At 44.2% G+C, this 18336-nt stretch overlaps 3 protein-coding genes across 6 annotated transcripts in view; 1 reads left to right on the forward strand and 2 right to left on the reverse strand.

Annotated features, from left to right (window-relative positions):
- Positions 1–41: 41 nt before the first annotated feature.
- Positions 42–6183, reverse strand: LOC110505024 (zinc finger, CCHC domain containing 7). 3 transcript variants are annotated; one of them, XM_021583960.2, is made up of 9 exons: positions 6041–6183; positions 3270–3704; positions 2123–2184; positions 1888–1983; positions 1566–1736; positions 1399–1434; positions 1203–1307; positions 931–1048; positions 42–777 (listed from the first exon to the last, which is right to left on the reverse strand). In XM_021583960.2, exons 2-9 carry the CDS (start codon positions 3670–3672, stop codon positions 275–277), a joined length of 1494 nt encoding a protein of 497 aa, XP_021439635.2. In that variant the 5' UTR covers positions 3673–3704; positions 6041–6183; the 3' UTR covers positions 42–274. The 3 variants fall into 3 exon arrangements, with proteins under 3 accessions (XP_021439635.2, XP_036825504.1, XP_021439634.2); XM_036969609.1 differs by having other exon boundaries at positions 1566–1703; positions 5903–6058; XM_021583959.2 differs by having other exon boundaries at positions 5903–6058.
- A 4638-nt stretch (positions 6184–10821) lies between these two features.
- LOC110505027 (signal-transducing adaptor protein 1) lies at positions 10822–15278 on the forward strand. 2 transcript variants are annotated; one of them, XM_021583964.2, is made up of 10 exons: positions 10822–11195; positions 11416–11487; positions 11594–11710; positions 11856–11912; positions 12146–12324; positions 12419–12550; positions 12778–12847; positions 13041–13143; positions 14465–14641; positions 14728–15278. In XM_021583964.2, the coding sequence occupies exons 1-10, from the start codon at positions 11094–11096 to the stop codon at positions 14829–14831; spliced, it is 1113 nt and encodes a 370-aa protein (XP_021439639.1). In that variant the 5' UTR covers positions 10822–11093; the 3' UTR covers positions 14832–15278. The 2 variants fall into 2 exon arrangements, with proteins under 2 accessions (XP_021439639.1, XP_021439640.1); XM_021583965.2 differs by lacking the exon at positions 10822–11195 and adding an exon at positions 11220–11323.
- A 74-nt stretch (positions 15279–15352) lies between these two features.
- LOC110505026 (ankyrin repeat domain-containing protein 13D) overlaps positions 15353–18336 on the reverse strand; it is a 12075-nt gene continuing 9091 nt past the window's right edge. Inside the window, exons 13-16 of the mRNA XM_021583963.2 lie at positions 16753–16925; positions 16504–16592; positions 16162–16386; positions 15353–15970 (exon numbers count right to left, since the gene is read on the reverse strand). Of these exons, the coding sequence (XP_021439638.2) occupies positions 15907–15970; positions 16162–16386; positions 16504–16592; positions 16753–16925 (551 nt within the window). The 3' untranslated portion in view covers positions 15353–15906. The remainder of the gene's footprint in view (positions 15971–16161; positions 16387–16503; positions 16593–16752; positions 16926–18336) is intronic.

An 18336-nucleotide genomic window follows, 5' to 3' on the forward strand; every position in this document is an offset into this window, starting at 1 on the left:
GGTATTGTGAACGAATCGCTATAAAGAAAATAAAGACATCGCCCTAGCCTAATGCTTTATTTGTCAATCATTCAAGTAGGGTGAATACGTTAAAAATATATATTTGTTTAACCTTTCCTATACTCCAACAGTGTCCTGCAATGTCACAACCCAGCCATTTCTACCAAAAATAATAAAACCCACATTGTTCATAAAATTTGACTAAAATTCTCAAGACACTCATCAGCTATTCAAGCATAATGGAATACAATACAAACACAACATCTCTGTTTTCTTATAAAATTCGCACCCTATTTTTGGGGGAGAGGAGGTAATCATTCATGGGTCCCAAGTCATCACGGGGGTACAGGTACCCACGCTTCAGCCCTCCTCTCTTCTTCCACCTCTCTGCTTCTCTATTCTTCCTACTGCTCTCTTTACTTCTGCCCTTCCTACTCCTCTCCTCACTCTTGCTCTCCCTCCTTTCCTCACGGCGTCTCTTCTTCTGAGGGGGAGGTATGGGTTCTCTGTGGGGGTTCTTAAAGTGGTCCCTGGTGTAAACAACCTCGTCTGAGCCCCATTTGGTCGTCCCAACCGCCCTCCTGGCTTGGGCCTCTCTCCTCAGCTTCTTCACCTCCCGTCTCTCCCTGCGTCTCTCCGGCCACGTCTTCCTCCTGCCCTCCAGGCTTCTCCTCCTCCCTGGAGCTGGGGAGGGCCGCTCCTCTTCACTACTGCCCCCTGGTGTCACGTAGGTCCTCTGGTGCTCTAACAGAGGCGTGAAGCCCTCCACCCTTAGCTCTGGAGACAGCATGCAAAACACATTCAACAACAAATACAATACATGCTGCGCCACATTTGTGTGTGTTTGTGTGTGTGTATGTGTGTGTATGTGTGTGTTTGTGTGTGTTTGTGTGTGTTTGTGTGTGTATGTGTGTGTGTGTAGTGCATCACCTCTGGCTTTTCTGTGTATCCTGGTGTTCAGTTTGACGATGTCCTGCTTGTTGTCGTAGTGACAGACGTAGGGGAGCGAGGCAAACGTCCCACTGATCATCCTCCTCTGAGTACACTCCTGAGAGAAGGGGGGAAGGGTGAGCAAAAAATACAGAGGGAAATGGAGATAGAGGGACAATAAGTTATTTTTTAAAGGACAAACAGAGAAAGGAATAGGAGAAAGAAAGAAAGAGAAACAGAGAAAGACAGACACCGGATGTAGATGGTCTCACATGGCCGAGGTGTCCTCTCCTGGAGCAGTTGTAGCAGTGAGCGGTGTGTCTGCAGTGTTTGTGGGTGTGGTCAACGTGTGGCCTGAGGGGAACCTCCTGCTGAGTCTAAAGCAAGAAGACAAAACAGTCAGGGGACATGTTCCAATATTTTAATAATTCACCCTTCCTCCCTCCCCTCCTTTCCATGGTCACTCACTGTGAAGTGGAATTGTCTCCATCTATCCGGACAAGCCTGGGAAGGACACAGAACACATTAACTCAACACAAAGACACACACATGAACACATACTGCACATGCTCATGGCTACATGCAAACACACACACAAACACACATAAAGGCTTGTGGTAAACACACACACTCACATCTGATAGGTGGCCAGCCATCCCACAGCGGTGGCAGTGCTGGTTCCAGAAAGGGGGTTCAGGGCAGGGCTGGTACCCGTGTGAGGGGAGCCCACAGCTGTAGCAGTGCCGGCTTGGACAGGCCCTCTGGACATGGCCCTGGAGCCCACACAACACACAGGTGGGTCGCCTCTGTTTACAGAGAAACACAACGTGAGCAGTGTTGGAGCACGTGTGTGTGTGTGTGTGTGTGTGTGTGTGTGTGTGTGTGTGTGTGTGTGTGTGTGTGTGTGTGTGTGTGTGTGTGTGTGTTTGTGTGTGTGTGTGTGTGTGTGTGTCTTACCCTCGGGGTGGTACAGCCCTTGGCCAGGTGTCCAGTCTTGTTGCAGTTGTGACAGGTGAGACTCCGGTCAGAGGTGAAATAGCGGTATGGGCGTGGCTGGTTTTCACAGGACCGGAACAGGGCAGAAACAGGATAAAGAATCGTTTGAACAAGCCAATCCTCTGAGACCTGAGGGCTTCATGAAGACTGAAACTGACCTAAACTCCAGAGTAGTGATAACTAATGATAGTAGTACCTTGTCCTTCTCTATTATGGCCCAGTTGTGTTTGAGAGCATATTTTGCATTCAGTTCTTCATCTGTGAGAGAGACAACAAGCATAGCGCCTTTATAACACATGCAAACCATTGTGTCCAAACAAGTCATTGATATCCATATATATATATATATATATATATATATATATGCTATACGCATAGAGTCCCGAGTTGATTATCCCTTTTAAACTATGGCAATAATTTAACACATTTGCTGCTATAAATGTATTAATTTGCAGGTAGAAATGTGTTCAACATCCACTGAAGTAGCTAGCAGGTTTCCTAGATATCTAAAGTAGTTGCCTTGGTAACCAAACAGACTTGCTAGTTTAGCTAACCAAACCATCAGTTCTAGCTTGCTATTATGAAAATCCAATACAACAATGCCTATGTTTTAAAATCAACATTATCAAATATAGAACATCTAAGAAAGAACTAGCTGGCCTCCCGAGTGGCTCAGTGGTCTAAGGCTATGCCACTAGAGATCCTGGTTCGAGTCCAGGCTCTGTCGCAGCCGGCCGCGACCTGGAGACCCAAGGGGTGGCGCACAAGGGTCGTCTGGGTTAGGGGAGGGTTTAGCCGGCAGGGATGTTCTTGTCCTATCGCGCACTAGCGGCTCCTGTGGAGGACTGGGCGCATGCACGCTGACACGGTCGCCAGGTGTACGGTGTTTCCTCCGACACATTGGTGCGGCTGGCTTCCGGGTTAAGCGGGCATTGTGTCAAGAAGCAGTGAGGCTTGGCTGGGTTATGTGCCTCTCCCAAGTCATATGAGAGTTGCAGCGATGGGACAAGACTGTAACTACCAATTGGATACCATGAAATTATAAAGGGGTAAAAAAAACTATAAATAAAAAGTTAACTTTTTTTTTATTTTTTATGAACTAGTCATTGAATTCTACTGTGCTGATATACCGTGGCGTTACAGGGAAATAATGCACGCTCTAGCCAACCTTCAAGCCAATCAGAAACTAGTATTCAACAATGGTATAAATCAATATAACATCCATAGAACTCCATCTGAGTAACTCCTTAAGTCTGTGGAATTATCTATCTGCTGAACTTTTCTCTGTCTGAGGAACTCTCATCTGCAGAACTCTGTCAAGTGTTAAACTGTATGGTCCTCACCCTCTGTTCCAGAATGCGACTCTGAGCTGCTGCTCCAGTACCCCAGGTTGAGCTGGATGTCCCCATCTCCCTCCTGCTCCTCTCCTCCCAGGATCATCCACTCCTCTAGGACTTCATCATCATCCTCCAGGTCCAGGTCCTGCTCTGAGTGGAGGCTTAGCCTGGAGTTCGGGCTTGGGCTGCTGTCCAGTGGCGACACGTCCCGTAGAGCCCGGCCAGACGAGAGAGGGAAGGCCAGAACTAGGGGAGAGTTTCCTCCAGTGGCCTGGGGAGCTCTCGGTGAGCTGGACTGTTTGTACTGACTAAACCCCAGCTCACCTTCTGAGCTACTGGAGGCCTCGATGTAGAATCTGTTGTCTTTATTACCACGCTCTTCCTCATCATTCTGGTGGCCCATCATCATCACACTCTGATGGCAAGGTGTGACAGATCTCCCTGTTTAAAATACAACACCACACAGTCGACAAAATGTGGCAAATTTGTATGGTCCTTTATACCAACCTCAGTACTATCAACGTAGCTAACTAAACTACAGCTGTGTAAATATTATAGCTTTGTGTTTTGCCAGTCCGTTGACTTCCATCACCGGCAGACATGCCACAACTTGTCCTGCTGGCTGAAAAACACATTATCTGTGTCATTTCATCCTGCCTCCTCTCTAACACACAGAAAGCTCCAATTCAACCTCCCATTAGACAGCTCTGCAAGCGTTATTATGCCAAAATAAATTTGTTAAGCACAAAATACGTAGTTTCGCTGAGCAACTATCTTCATTTGATGTAGACCTTTTTTGGAAGTACATACTGGCTGTAACGGGTGTAAATTAAGATAGTTGCTCAGCGAAACTCCATATTTTGTGCGTAACAAATGTATTTGGACATTATAACACTTGCACAGCTGTCTAATGGGAGTTTGAATTGGAGCTTCCTGGGCGTTAGAGCGGAGACAGGTCATACTCATCTCTATGGGAGCACCTGCCCTCTATGGAAATGGCATAGGGCGTGTTTGAGTGGTAAGGTGAAGCAACCGACTGGGAGTAAAGTCAAGGGAGATGTATCTGTGACAGCCGAAAGTCTGACAATGCGGTTTTCTGACAGCAAGGCTCAGATCAACATGGCAATGTTGCCATTGTTTAATACAACTTTGTCTTTATAATGTCGAAATAAACATGGTTCCAACCCCGATATCACACACTAACAAAATTAAATCATATGTGTGTACATTTTACAATCAGTGACGGTGTTAAATATCACATTCATTTATACTATGCCACTGTATGCATGCATCTGTGGCAAAGTTGGTTCCTGTTTCAGTCATGTTTGGTCACGTTCGCGTGGGTCAAACAAAAACCCTAACGATTGGTTGACAATAGATCCTCCCACAATAAAGATAAATAGTAATGGCGTCTTTTTGTAGGCGCTAACTCCGCCATGGTTCGTTGGACAAAGCCTATTGGGAAATTAATGGCGTTTTTGAATAAACGCCGAAAATGAGGTCTGTGGTAAACACAGGCTTAGGAGATTTGATATGTTTTGTTCTATGAGATAATATTCATCAGCTAACATCACTTTTTGTGAATTTAAGCATTAATATAATTTTAAAAAGCATATAAAGGCTTCATAATTCATCAACTTAATGTTAACTGACTGATATTATCTCACAGAACAAAACGTATAAGATCTCCTAAGCCTGTGTTAACATCAGACATTATTTTAGGCGTTTATCAAACCTGAGGTAACTCATTTCCTAGTTTTAGGACTACAAGCTGGCGAGCTCTATGCAAGGCGATGGCCTTAGGATAATTTATTTTTTATTTTGTACATTTAACCTTTATTTAACTAGGCAAGTCCATTAAGAACAAATTCTTATTTTACAATGACGGCCTACCACTGCCAAACCCTCCCCTAACCCGGACGATGCTGGGCCAATTATGTGCCGCCCTATGGGACTCCCAATCACGGCCGGTTGTGATACAGCCCGGGATTGAACCAGGGTCTGTAGTGACGCCTCTAGCACTGAGATGCAGTGCCTTAGACCACTGCGCTCGAACGCACCCAATGCTAACTAAAATTTGAATCTCGCAACTAAAATTTAAACCTGACCAGGTGGCAGGTAGCCTAGTGGTTAGAGCGTTGGACTAATAACCAAAAGGTTGCAAGATCGAATCCCCGATCTGACAAGGTACAAATCTGTCGTTCCGCCCGTGAACGAGGCAGTTAACCCACTGTTCCTAGACCATTATTGAAAATAATCATTTGTTCTTACTTAACTGACTTGCCAATAAAAACTTAATTAGTGAATTTAGCTTCTGACATTTTTCCAATAGACGTCAGCTAACTAAGTTACTGTAACTACTATTTCATTTGTCATCTTCTTTTGTAAATTATAGCTGACATTACCATTCGCGAATTTAGCTGCTGACATTATTCCAACTAACGAGACACCCAGCTGACGTTACTGCACTCCATGATTTTGACATCAATTGATTTGACATCATTAGCTTATTTTATTATTATTTGTCTATGATTTTTGTTGTTAGCTTATAGGTTATTCAGTGTTATTTACAACTGTAACTTAACGTTACTATTTCATTTGTGCTGACAGTGTCCTCGTGTAGCGTACTGCGAACTTACCGCGATGGCTTGTTAAAAGTCCACTAAAAATGTAAAATGAGAGAGTTATGAAATAGTGTATTTAAAATATGTTAGCTATCTAATTTGGTAATCCAGCTTGCTATCACTTTTAGCTAAATGGGAAGTTGATTTACCAACCGTTTCGGTGTTGGACAGACTTCGGGTAATAATGTTTCCGGGGTTTCCCCACCCCTTACATTTGGCTGGACAACAAAAACATCCACATGCTGTCGAGGGGTTTGAAGCTGTCACTTGTCCCGGTAGCAGAAGTTGCACCTGAACCGCAGGCGACCTGTCCTTGACAAAAACGTTTAGTTTTTCAAAGGACGATGTGATGCCTTTAATAAATTCTAAATTATATTTCTGGGCCCATGATAAAAAAACTCATATAGGCCTAACTTTGTGTTTATATTCAATGTATTCAGACAGTACACAAAACCATTCTTAAAGGTCCAATGCAGCTGTTTTTATCTAAAGTTTCAATTCATTTATGGGTAACAATTAAGTACCTTACTGTGATTATTTTAAATTAAAATGGTCAAAAAGAAACAAAAACTGCTTCTCAAGCAATAATTTTGTTAGGACTGTCTGGCAGGCCAAAACTCCATCCTACCAAAAAAGGTGAACATTTCAGACAGTCTTTTCAAACAGCTTTTGCACTAAAAGGGCCTTATCCTCATTTTCACAATTTCACAGTATTATTCCAACCTCATAGTGTGGAAGTACAGTGCATTCGGAAAGTATTCAGACCCCTTGACTTTTTCCACATTTTGTTACATTACAACCTTATTCAAAAGTTGATTAAATACATTTCTTTCCTCATCAATCTACACACAATAACCCATAATGACAAAGTGAAAATACTTTTTAAGACATTTTTGCAAATGTATTAGAGGGCCCTCTTGACGGCAGAGAAACATTTTAGTACATTTCCTGCAATTATACACATTTTGCCATGGGGCAGAAAGAATAGAAAATCTGCAGTTTCCTGCAGCTCTACCCATTTTGCCATGACTTACGACACGTTCATTTATCTGAGTGACAATGACTAACAAAATCCCTAGAGGTCAGGGCCCCAGGGCACGTGCCTGGTCTGTATTCGGGCATGATTACTACAAGTTTACATAGCTGGCTAGACTAGTTACCGATCTAAAAATTGTTAGCTGACATCGATGGCTAATGGAATGACATAAGAGCACAACCACATTTTTCTTAATTACACCTGGTGTATTCTACTATTCTTTCTCTCAAAAGTAAGTTGAGGCCCCGACTGAGTTCCCCCCCCCCCAAAAAAAGGAACACATGGGGTGCCCTAGCATCCATGGCCGGCCCTTAACGGTACAGAAACAACCAGGGCAACATTCTGTACATCATATGTTAAGCACTAAGGCTACTTCACACTGCCACCATATCATGCCTGATGTCTGAAATCTCATACAGAATTCAAGGAAAAACCACAAGCACACACAATGGTGTTGAATGTAATGCATGTAACACTGCACAACAGACCAATAACCTGGAAGTGACACGACGTGTTAAACCCCACGCTCAAATAGACCAGGGACAATAGGGTGTAGGTCACCACAACACTCACAGGAGGAGCCAAAGGATCTGGAGGAGCAGGGATTCAAATCAAATCTAACTTTATTTGTCACATCCACTGAATAAAACAAGTGTAGACTTTACCGTGAAATGTTTACTTACAAGCCCTTAACCAAATAACGCAGTTTAAGGAGAGTTAAGAAAATATTTAACAAAGAAACTAAAGTGAAAAAGAAATGATTAGTTCTTTTTTGAACTACTACGTTTTTCATCAATAAATACAACAACAAAATTCTAACACAATGACATAACAATAACGAGGCTATATACAGGGGGTACTGGTACCGAGTCAGTGTGCGGGGGTACAGGTTAGTTGAGGTCATTTGTACATGTAGGTAGGGGTGAAGTGACTATGCATAGATAATAAACCATGAGTAGCAGCAGTGTACAAAACAAATTGAGGGAGGGGTCAATGTAATAGTCCGGTGGCCAGTCTTATGGCTTGGGTGTAGAAGCTGTTAAGGAGCCTTTTGGTCCTAGACTTGGCGCTCCGGTACACGGTAGCAGAGAAAACAGTCTATGACTTGGGTGACTGGTTCTCTCTGACAATTTTATGGGCTTTCCTCTGACACCACCTAGTATATAGGTCCTGGATGGCAGGAAGCTGTTCCCCAGTGATGTACTGGGCCGTACGCACTACCCTCTGTAGCACCTTACGGTCAGATGCCGAGCAGTTGCCATACCAGGCGGGGATGAAACCAGTCAGGATGCTCTCAATGGTGCAGCTGTATAACTTTTTGAGGATCTGGGGACCCATGCCACATCTTTTCGGTCTCTTGAGGGGGAAAAGGTTTTGTCGTGCCCTCTTCACGACTGTCTTGGTGTGTTTGGACCATGATAGTTTGTTGGTGATGTGGACACCAAGGAACTTGAAAGTCTCGACCCACTCCACTACAGCCCCATTGATGTTAATGGGGGCCTGATCGTCCCGCCTTGTCCTGTAATCCACGATCAGCTCCTTTGTCTTGCTCAGATTGAGAGAGAGCTTGTTGTCCTGGCACCACACTGCCAGTTCTCTGATCTCCTCCCTATAGGCTGTCTCATCGTTGTCGGTGATCAGGCCTACCACTGTTGTGTCGTCAGCAAACTTAATGGTGTTGGAGTCATGTTTGGCCACGCAGTCGTGGGTGAACAGGGAGTACCGGAGGGGACTAAGTACACACCCCTGAGGGGCCCCAGTGTTAAGGATCAGCGTGGGAGACGTGTTGTTGTTACCACCTGGTGGGCGGTCCGTCATGAAGTCCAGGATCCAGTTGCAGAGGGAGGTGTTTAGTCCCAGGGTCCTTAGCTTAGAGATGAGCTTCATGGGCACTATGGTGTTGAACGCTGAGCTGTAGTCAATGAACAGCATTCTCACATAGGTGTTCCTTTTGTCCAGGTGGGAAATGGCAGTGTGGAGTACGAAAGAGATTGCTTCATCTGTTGATCTGTTGGAGCGGTATGATAATTGGAGTGGGTATAGGGTATCCTGGGGGATGCTGTTGATGTGAGCCATGACCAGCCTTTCAAAGCACTTCATGGCTACCGACGTGAGTGCTACGGGGCGGTAATAATTTAGGCAGGTTACCTTCACTTCCGTGGGCACAGGGACTCTAGTGGCTTGAAACATGTAGGTAATACAGACTCAGTCGGGGAGAGGTTGAAAATGTCAGTGAAGACACTTGCCAGTTGGTCGGCGCATGCTTTAAACTAAGTACACGTCCTGGTAATCCATCTGGCCCCGTGGCTCCCATCAGCTACTGAGAGCGTTATCACACAGTCATTCAGAACAGCTGGTGCTCTCGTGCATGCTTCAATGTTGCTTGCTTCGAAGCGAGCATAAAAGGCATTTAGCTCGTCTGGTAGGCTCACGTCACTGGGAAGCTCGCGTCTGGGTTTCCCATTGTAGCCTGTAATAGTTTTCAAGCCCTGACACATCCGACAAGAGTCGGAGCCGGCGTAGTAGGATTCAGTCTTAATCCTGTATTGATGCTTTGCTTGTTTGATGGTGTGTCTGAGGGCATAGCGGGATTTCTTCTAAGTGTCCAGATTAGTTTCCCGCTCCTTGAAAGCGGCAGCTCTAGTCTTTAGCTCGATGTGGATGTTGCCTGTAATCTATAGCTTCTGGTTGGGATATGTACATACGGTCTTATTGATGAAGCCAATGACTAAGGTGGTTTACTCCTCAATACCATTGGATGCATTTTTTTTATTGACCGAGTCACTGGTACTTCCTGTTTTAGTTTTTGCTTGTAAGCAGGAATCAGGAAGAAAGAATTATGGTCAGGTTTGTCAAATGGAGGGCGAGGGAGAGCTTTGTATGCATCTCTGTGTGTGGAGTAAAGGTTGTCTATAGTTTTTTACCTCTGGTTGCACACGTGACATGCTGGTGAAAATGTTGTAAAACTGATTTAAGTTTGCCTGCATTAAAGTCTCCGGCCACTAGGAGCGCCACTTCTGGATGAACATTTTCTTGTTTGCTAATGGCCTTATAGAGTTGGTTGAGTGAGGTCTTAGTATAATAATATAGATGAGAACTCTCTTGGTAGACAGTGTGGTCTACAGCTTATCGTAAGGTACTCTACCTCAGGCAAGCAATACCTCAAGACTTTTTTAATATTAGACATCACGCACCAGCTGTTGTTGACAAAAAGACACACACCCCCACCCTTCGTCTTACCAGATTGTATAGATACTAGTGTCCAGATAAGTCCAGGCAGAGAGAGACCATCGTGCTGGGCAATATTAAAGAGATATGGGAAATAAGGCCAGGGTTGTAGAACATAACACTTTTAAATCTAGTTCGATAACACTTTTAATATTGGTTTATAAAATGGATCTGGCCGCAGTTTGGGAGGAGTTGGAGAGGGGAGCAAAGCTGGTTTGGTTGGTCTGATGGGTGATACATTTCCAGACGTGTCAGAGATTCAGGATGTTCTTTGTCTGCAATCTCCCAAAGGTGGACATGACTTCTGGGAAGAGCGCAGTTTGAAGAACACAGTCAGTCATGTGCTCATCTAATGACATGCTCTCGATCTATCCAGTTGTGTGTTTCCCCCCAACGGTTTAAATACAATTCTTCATTGTTAATGGGAAGAACTGGCTTGTATACTCATTGAGGGCAGTGGTCGTTAGGCGACACATCCGGAAAAACAAAGTCAATTTTGGGAAACAGTCCAACATAAAGCACACTTCTAAAAAAATAAAGCAAAAGGAAAGTGATTATGCGGGTGCCTGTGCGTGTGTGTGTGTGTATGTGTGTGTGTGTGTGTGTGTGTGTGTGTGCGTGCAGGCGCTTGCGCGTGTCAGTCCCGGGTCAAAGTGCTAAAGGGCGCCCTACCTAGTGGTGGTACATTTGCCTCAGTAAGCCACTACACTGCTTCATCATTCTCTAAGTCCCTATACTGCCCGAGGACTGAGGGAGAGAGGAGACGATAAGCTAAATCAATGAATCACACAAAATGATTCTGCAGGAGTAAATGTTCTGAGTGAATCGTTCCAGTGGTGGACTGGGTCACAGAGGGCTATCTCAGGGACCCAATTGGTCTGGGTTATAGTGAACTGAACTAGAACGAACCGACCTGACTTGAACCCGGGAATAAGTAGGATCATGGCAGAATCTCCTGTAGGGGTGTACAAGAGGAGGGACACCATCACAGCTCTACCTCTGTACTATTCAGGACACCTGCTGAAGAAATACACTGGAGAGAAAGTAAGGAGGTAGAGAATGGTGGAGTGGGAATAAGGAATCGTAGAGAGAGAACGACAGACTGTAAGCACGAGGGAGAGAGGAGAGAATGAAAAGGATAGTGAACTTATCAAAGTTAGATTTATAATTAGGTATGTTTACTGTATCAAGTAAAGCTGTTGGGCATGTCTCTGCTCGTATAGAGTAGTGGACTTCCTTTTGATTCTGGTTTGACAATTTCCAGGACTTCAAGAATTGTTATGGAGAGCTCCGTGGATCTACAATCTTTCTGTACACAGACCAGATGCACGACACAGTAAGAGAATAGCTGCATTCATCTAATCTCTCAGTTTTATTGTACTTGAATCAAGTATTGGAATCGATCTATGACTTGACTAATCGGATATGCAATTCCCTGTCAGTACTCAGAGAAACTGGACCTTCAGATGTTGAAGTCGATGGTGATGGATGCTCCCTATCAAAAGAACAGGTCGACCATCTACACTCTCACCCTGTCCAATGAGGAAGTGCAGCTTAAGGTAATTTATGTTACATTCAGTCATATTGCTGCCACTCCTATACATGATGTCTTACTGGCAAATAGTCATATAAAATGTGTTGCGCAATAGTGCAGCCATAACAGGCATCTGGGGCAGGAGTTATAACTGTTGATATCTGATGTAGGTGGATAACCCCAACACAGGAGAGGAGTGGAGAGGTTTCATCATGACTGTGGCCACTGTAAGTATAACACACACACGCACACACACACACACTGTCACCGTTCAATACTTATTTTGACCCACACTCCTTGGAGGTAAGTATCAAGAGAGAATTTCCATATTAAACTAAAGAGCAAGCTTGCAATTTGTTTCACTGGTGCGTGATTATAGACAGAGAGAAAAAAAATATAAACCTTAGTATTATGCATCTTTTGTGGATGATGATACTGATGATGATGATGTGCCCTGCAGAGGGAGATCCCCAGTAAGCTGCAGCTGCTCCCAGGTCAGATACTGAGGCTGGAAGAGGTTCTGTCTGAGGAGCAGAAGAGACAGGCCGCCTGTTCTCCTCTGCTTACCACCACCTATCCTATCCATCCCTCCTCCTCCCCAGGCAACACATATGACAACACCCTCAATGGAATCCCCCTGTGAGTATTGTCGTGTTTCGGTTCCTTTTTTTATATTAAAATGTATTGTTCTCTCCCCGTCTCCTCTCAGCCTCTTTTCTCCTCCTCCCTCCAGCTGTTTCTTCCCCGTGTCTCGTCAGAAGGCAGAGAAGATGTTGAAAGAGAACACAGAGTACGGCAACATCATCCTCCGTCCCTCGACCGACAACACTAACTACGCCATCACCTTGAGACAGGACAACCCCAGGTCTTGAGCTTTAACACCTTACCCCCGAAGCCTGACCTTTAACCGCAGACACCAACACCCTGTAACTCCTGTTACTTACAGACCTCAAGTATTTCACCATCCACTAAACAAACCTGTATTGACAACAGCAGCCTTACCCTATAAGAAAACAGTGTATGTGGTTGAGGGAGTAGAGAGGAGACATTGTGAGTACTCTTAAGACTTACCGGACTCTTTCTATCTTTCAGTGGCCCGGTGATGAAGAGCTACAAAGTGCTTTCCATAGACACAGGCTTCGTCATAGAACTAAATTCCCCGGTGAGTCCTGCTCCTCCAGCCGGACTCTCATCCTATCAGGATGGGCTAAAAACATAGCACTGATATGAAAGACGACACTCCATATAAGCTCAGTGCCTTGACAGTCTGTCAAGTTGTTTTTGTGAAATGACATGTTTGTCGTATGCCTGCCTCCAATATGAGGTAACTTCCTAATGCATCTCTGTTTCATCAGGTGACTGTCCCTTCCCTGGCGGCGGTGCTAGACCACTTCCTGATGGAGACAGAGTTCCGTCTGCAACCATACCTGGTTCCGCAGACCTACGACACCTGCATTGGTGAGAGAGCATCATAACTCAGCAAATAACTTGATTCACCACCAATGCTCCCTCAAAAACATTTCAGCACCGAGCAAATTTCAGGTCTGCTGAGCGCAAACTTGAATGTTGTGAAAATTCTGTGCATCTTCCAGGGTGTGTTCACTGTGAACACAGAGGCTGTACCCACTTTAATTTACAGTTTTAGACAGTGGTCAACTAGGCTACTGTGGCTATTTGATCAAAATGTAGGCCTACCAGAGTGGAATACCATCAAAAAAAATGGAGAAAATGGATCCCATAACATTTTGCCATGGAAATAGCTGTTCTATCATTCAGCCTACAGTAGCATCCAATGTGTGGTGTTCAATGTAGGCCTACATTCCATGAAACTTTTGAAAACAATATGTAGGGTTTAACATTAACCTGTTAATCCACTTTTACTTCAGACAAGGTGACTGCAAATGTTGTGTTGTTTGATGCAGACAACACACTTTACAAAATACAATGCATTATTATTCCAATACCATTATTACAGAAAATCTGACAAATTATGCTACCCTCAGGCTATTGGATATTTATCTTATTCAAGCCTGTGTCAAAATACAACACTGCCTCTTTAAGACAAAAAAGCTCTTTACCTGACTTGCTTTTCAAAGATGTCTAGAAATGTACATATTTTGTGTTCTTGTAGGAAGCAATCACTCCCCTATTGCTGACTACAAATGAGCTATAACTGGGCTAAGAACTCACTAACAAGGGATATGAACAAATGTGCACGTGGTTACATGCAGCTCTCACTTTGATCTCAAAACAAGCAAATCTACTCAGAAGCGCTCATGCTGTAAACACAGTCCAGTTCAAAGTGAATGGCACAGATCCATATATGACAATGGCCTATTTGAATACAGGCCTACTGCATCTCTGATTGGTTATAGCGCACCCAGTCTGTGTAGAGTACCAGCTGAGTTGTGCCTGTCATTGCAATAGAATCCATCTCCGGTGCGTTCTGCCTACAACAAAATCTTTTGCATAGTTGGTTTTGTATAGTAAGTTTGGCATCGTTCATTTTGTTTTGGTATGTTGCATTGAAAGTGGCTATTACTGCATTGATTCGATCACAGTACAGGGCAATGTTGATTAAATAAGGGGGGAAATCTAGAAAGTTGAGTAAAGTTCAATCTCGTGCTTCTCTGCGCCGACTGATATTTCTTCTGTGCAGCTCCCCCGGGACACACACACACAGCTTAAAGGGAACATTGTTCACCACTTAAGGATAAACCTATCCCGTAATGATCATATCATTTCTCCTGTATCATTCAGTGTAACTTGTGCCCATCAGAGCTGCCACCCGAAAAGCCCACTTTGCCATCCAAAACAGTCCCGAGGGCAAGAGTGGCACCGATGATCCACACACAGTCCCCGGCGGGGGACATCCCTCCCTCCTATCCCATACCCCTAATTCCAACCAAAGCCACGGAGGCAGGGAATGAATATCAGGACGCAGATGACATATCAGGTGTGTCTCAGTGTGTTTACAATCGATGTGGGTGAAGTCCCAGACTTGTACTTTAAACTTCTCTTCTGTCTGTCTCTACTCTCCAGGCCCCGAACCTAAAGATCTGCATCAGGAGCTTCGCATAGCAGTACAGAGGAGGAAGGAGCAGATCTACACTGGGTCACCGTTTTTACGCCCTATACAAAAATAACACGCCCCAACAGCAGTACGGTCAAAATGTCACAGAGGAAAACGCCCTCCAGTGTAATCTTGTCTAAATCCCCACGTAGCTACGTCATCTACTGTATCTAGCATGGTTTCATGTCTGACATAAATTGGTTGAGGCACTATACAAGCACGGGACTTTGTACCATCAAGTCCCAATGGCAAGGCAACATCCTGAAAATCCTCCGTGTGCCAACGCGTGAAGAACGGGCTTCAGTGAATGACATCTAATTCAAACGACTTTTTCAAATAAGCCCCACAAAAAGAGAAACTAATCAAGTTTAAACTGTAGTGATATGTAAATATCGTCTTGTTTGTATTGTTTGAATCATGCTGCCTTTTTAAAATTTAATTTTTTACAGCTCATGCTTCTCTCGAGTTGAAAATAACACAATGTTATATAGATTCTGTGTAATATCATTTTGCATAAAAATTAACACTGGCCTAGATGTCTGTGAATGGTTCATCTTTACACACACATTCAGAAATGGACTACCACACCAATGCTTCAGGGACATTGAGTAAATGTATTTTCCAAGTCACGCGCAAGAGTCAACCAACATAATTCTGTTTCAAACACTATAACATCATTTTTTTCAATAATTATCTAATATAAGCATTTTTTTGTATCATAGGTCAAAGGTTAAAGGATTTTTATCACTCAAAATAATGACAGCAGGGTTGTGAAAAAGAAAGCAAAATGCAAAGTGATGTTAACGTTTCCCTCTTCATCCATCCAAAAGTATCTGCTCTCAGAGCCTCAGTGCTAGTTTGACAACCTCTCCCCCTCTCATCTCCCCCCCTCATTCCCACTGGACAGGCGACAGCAAATATGGCAATTGCCCACAAAGCAGTTTCCACCCTATTGCTTTTACCCACCTTGCGGCCAGTACCATGTCTAACTCCCTCCATCAGTGAATACTGTACCCGTACTCTTTCAGTGCCCCATTAAGATATCAAATAAACAAATGAAAAATAAAATAATAATAATTTAACATTGCAGGATAAAAAAAAGCAATAAATTAACACGTTTGTTCCTCAATCCTCTGCCGTCGCCGTGGCTACTTCTCTAAGAGCGAAAGCTGAAGGATCCTCTCCAGCTCCTCCGCTTCCTGCTGCCTCACCCTGTAACAGGAAACATAAGTCAATTGGCATAGAAACTGGAAGTCAATCACCTAAAATCCTTTTCCTTCCATCCTATTAATGCCCCTCTCCATGACTATGTTCAACATTTCTAGGATGGGTTCCTCTCCTTATCCTCTTGTCAGAGAACAATGGATGAACAAAGCAAGAAAACCCCTCTCTCTCTCTCTCACCTGTCCATTTTTTCCTGCTCCCTGCACGAGAGTTCCATGGCGATGCGTAGCTGCTCGTCAAAGCTGTTCACCGCGGAAAACGCTCCCGGCATCCGGGGCTCAGCCACTGAGCTGTAGGAGGGAGGGGAGTTGGCTCCGGGGTCCGACGGAGAGACTGACAGGGGAGATGCGGGATCTCCTTCCTCACCACCAGCCAATGAGATCGACATGGACTCCTGGATCGCCCTATCAGAGAGGTAGCGGGAGGACAGTTTAAAAAGGTAACGCTAAAGAGGAAAACGCCTTGTAATACATGATCTGACATGGACAAGGGGAAGGGGAAATGGAGGTAGGATTTCTCACCTCTCCAGCTGAGAGTCGTCCTCATACAGTGGTGACTGTATGTGCCCAGAAACAGGACGACTGTTAGTCAGAGCCTCCCATATAGTCACCTAAAGAGAGAGGCATTATTATGCATGTCTTGTACTTACTGAACTTCCATGGCAATCATCATGAAAATCTGAAGCTGATAAATATCTAAGATATGGATCAATGACTTATATTAAACAATGGATTTGCCAGCTCTAAAAACACACTTATTTCCTGTCTCACCTGGTCGCTTTCTGTCCCTGCATCCAATAGGCTCTGCTGGATGGCAAACTGCAGCAAGTTATCATCCTCATCTCTCATTGGCTCGCTGCGGCCCGCACCAAGAGTGGTGTAGTCCGGGGGTGGTTGAAAAACGGAGGGGTCCACCTCGCAGTGAAAGGGAGGGGGGGCCTGCCCTGCAAGCAGATGGACGTGGAGTTAGCGTGTGTGTGTGTATATACAGTGCCTTGCGAAAGTATTCGGCCCCCTTGAACTTTGCGACCTTTTGCCACATTTCAGGCTTCAAACATAAAGATATAAAACTGTATTTTTTTGTGAAGAATCAACAACAAGTGGGACACAATCATGAAGTGGAACAACATTTATTGGATATTTCAAACTTTAACAAATCAAAAACTGAAAAATTGGGCGTGCAAAATTATTCAGCCCCCTTAAGTTAATACTTTGTAGCACCACCTTTTGCTGCGATTACAGCTGTAAGTCGCTTGGGGTATGTATCAGTTTTGCACTTCGAGAGACTGAAATTCTTTCCCATTCCTCCTTGCAAAACAGCTCGAGCTCAGTGAGGTTGGATGGAGAGCATTTGTGAACAGCAGTTTTCAGTTCTTTCCACAGATTCTCGATTGGATTCAGGTCTGGACTTTGACTTGGCCATTCGAACACCTGGATATGTTTATTTTTGAACCATTCCATTGTAGATTTTGCTTTATGTTTTGGATCATTGTCTTGTTGGAAAACAAATCTCCGTCCCAGTCTCAGGTCTTTTGCAGACTCCATCAGGTTTTCTTCCAGAATGGTCCTGTATTTGGCTCCATCCATCTTCCCATCAATTTTAACCATCTTCCCTGTCCCTGCTGAAGAAAAGCAGGCCCAAACCATGATGCTGCCACCACCATGTTTGACAGTGGGGATGGTGTGTTCAGCTGTGTTGCTTTTACGCCAAACATAACGTTTTGCATTGTTGCCAAAAAGTTCCATTTTGGTTTCATCTGACCAGAGCACCTTCTTCCACATGTTTGGTGTGTCTCCCAGGTGGCTTGTGGCAAACTTTAAACGACACTTTTTATGGATATCTTTAAGAAATGGCTTTCTTCTTGCCACTCTTCCATAAAGGCCAGATTTGTGCAATATATGACTGATTGTTGTCCTATGGACAGAGTCTCCCACCTCAGCTGTAGATCTCTGCAGTTCATCCAGAGTGATCATGGGCCTCTTGGCTGCATCTCTGATCAGTCTTCTCCTTGTATGAGCTGAAAGTTTAGAGGGACGGCCAGGTCTTGGTAGATTTGCAGTGGTCTGATACTCCTTCCATTTCAATATTATCGCTTGCACAGTGCTCCTTGGGATGTTTAAAGCTTGGGAAATCTTTTTGTATCCAAGTCCGGCTTTAAACTTCTTCACAACAGTATCTCGGACCTGCCTGGTGTGTTCCTTGTTCTTCATGATGCTCTCTGCGCTTTTAACGGACCTCTGAGACTATCACAGTGCAGGTGCATTTATACGGAGACTTGATTACACACAGGTGGATTGTATTTATCATCATTAGTCATTTAGGTCAACATTGGATCATTCAGAGATCCTCACTGA

This window comes from Oncorhynchus mykiss, chromosome 31 (genome assembly GCF_013265735.2).
Source record: "Oncorhynchus mykiss isolate Arlee chromosome 31, USDA_OmykA_1.1, whole genome shotgun sequence".
NCBI lineage: Eukaryota > Metazoa > Chordata > Actinopteri > Salmoniformes > Salmonidae > Oncorhynchus > Oncorhynchus mykiss.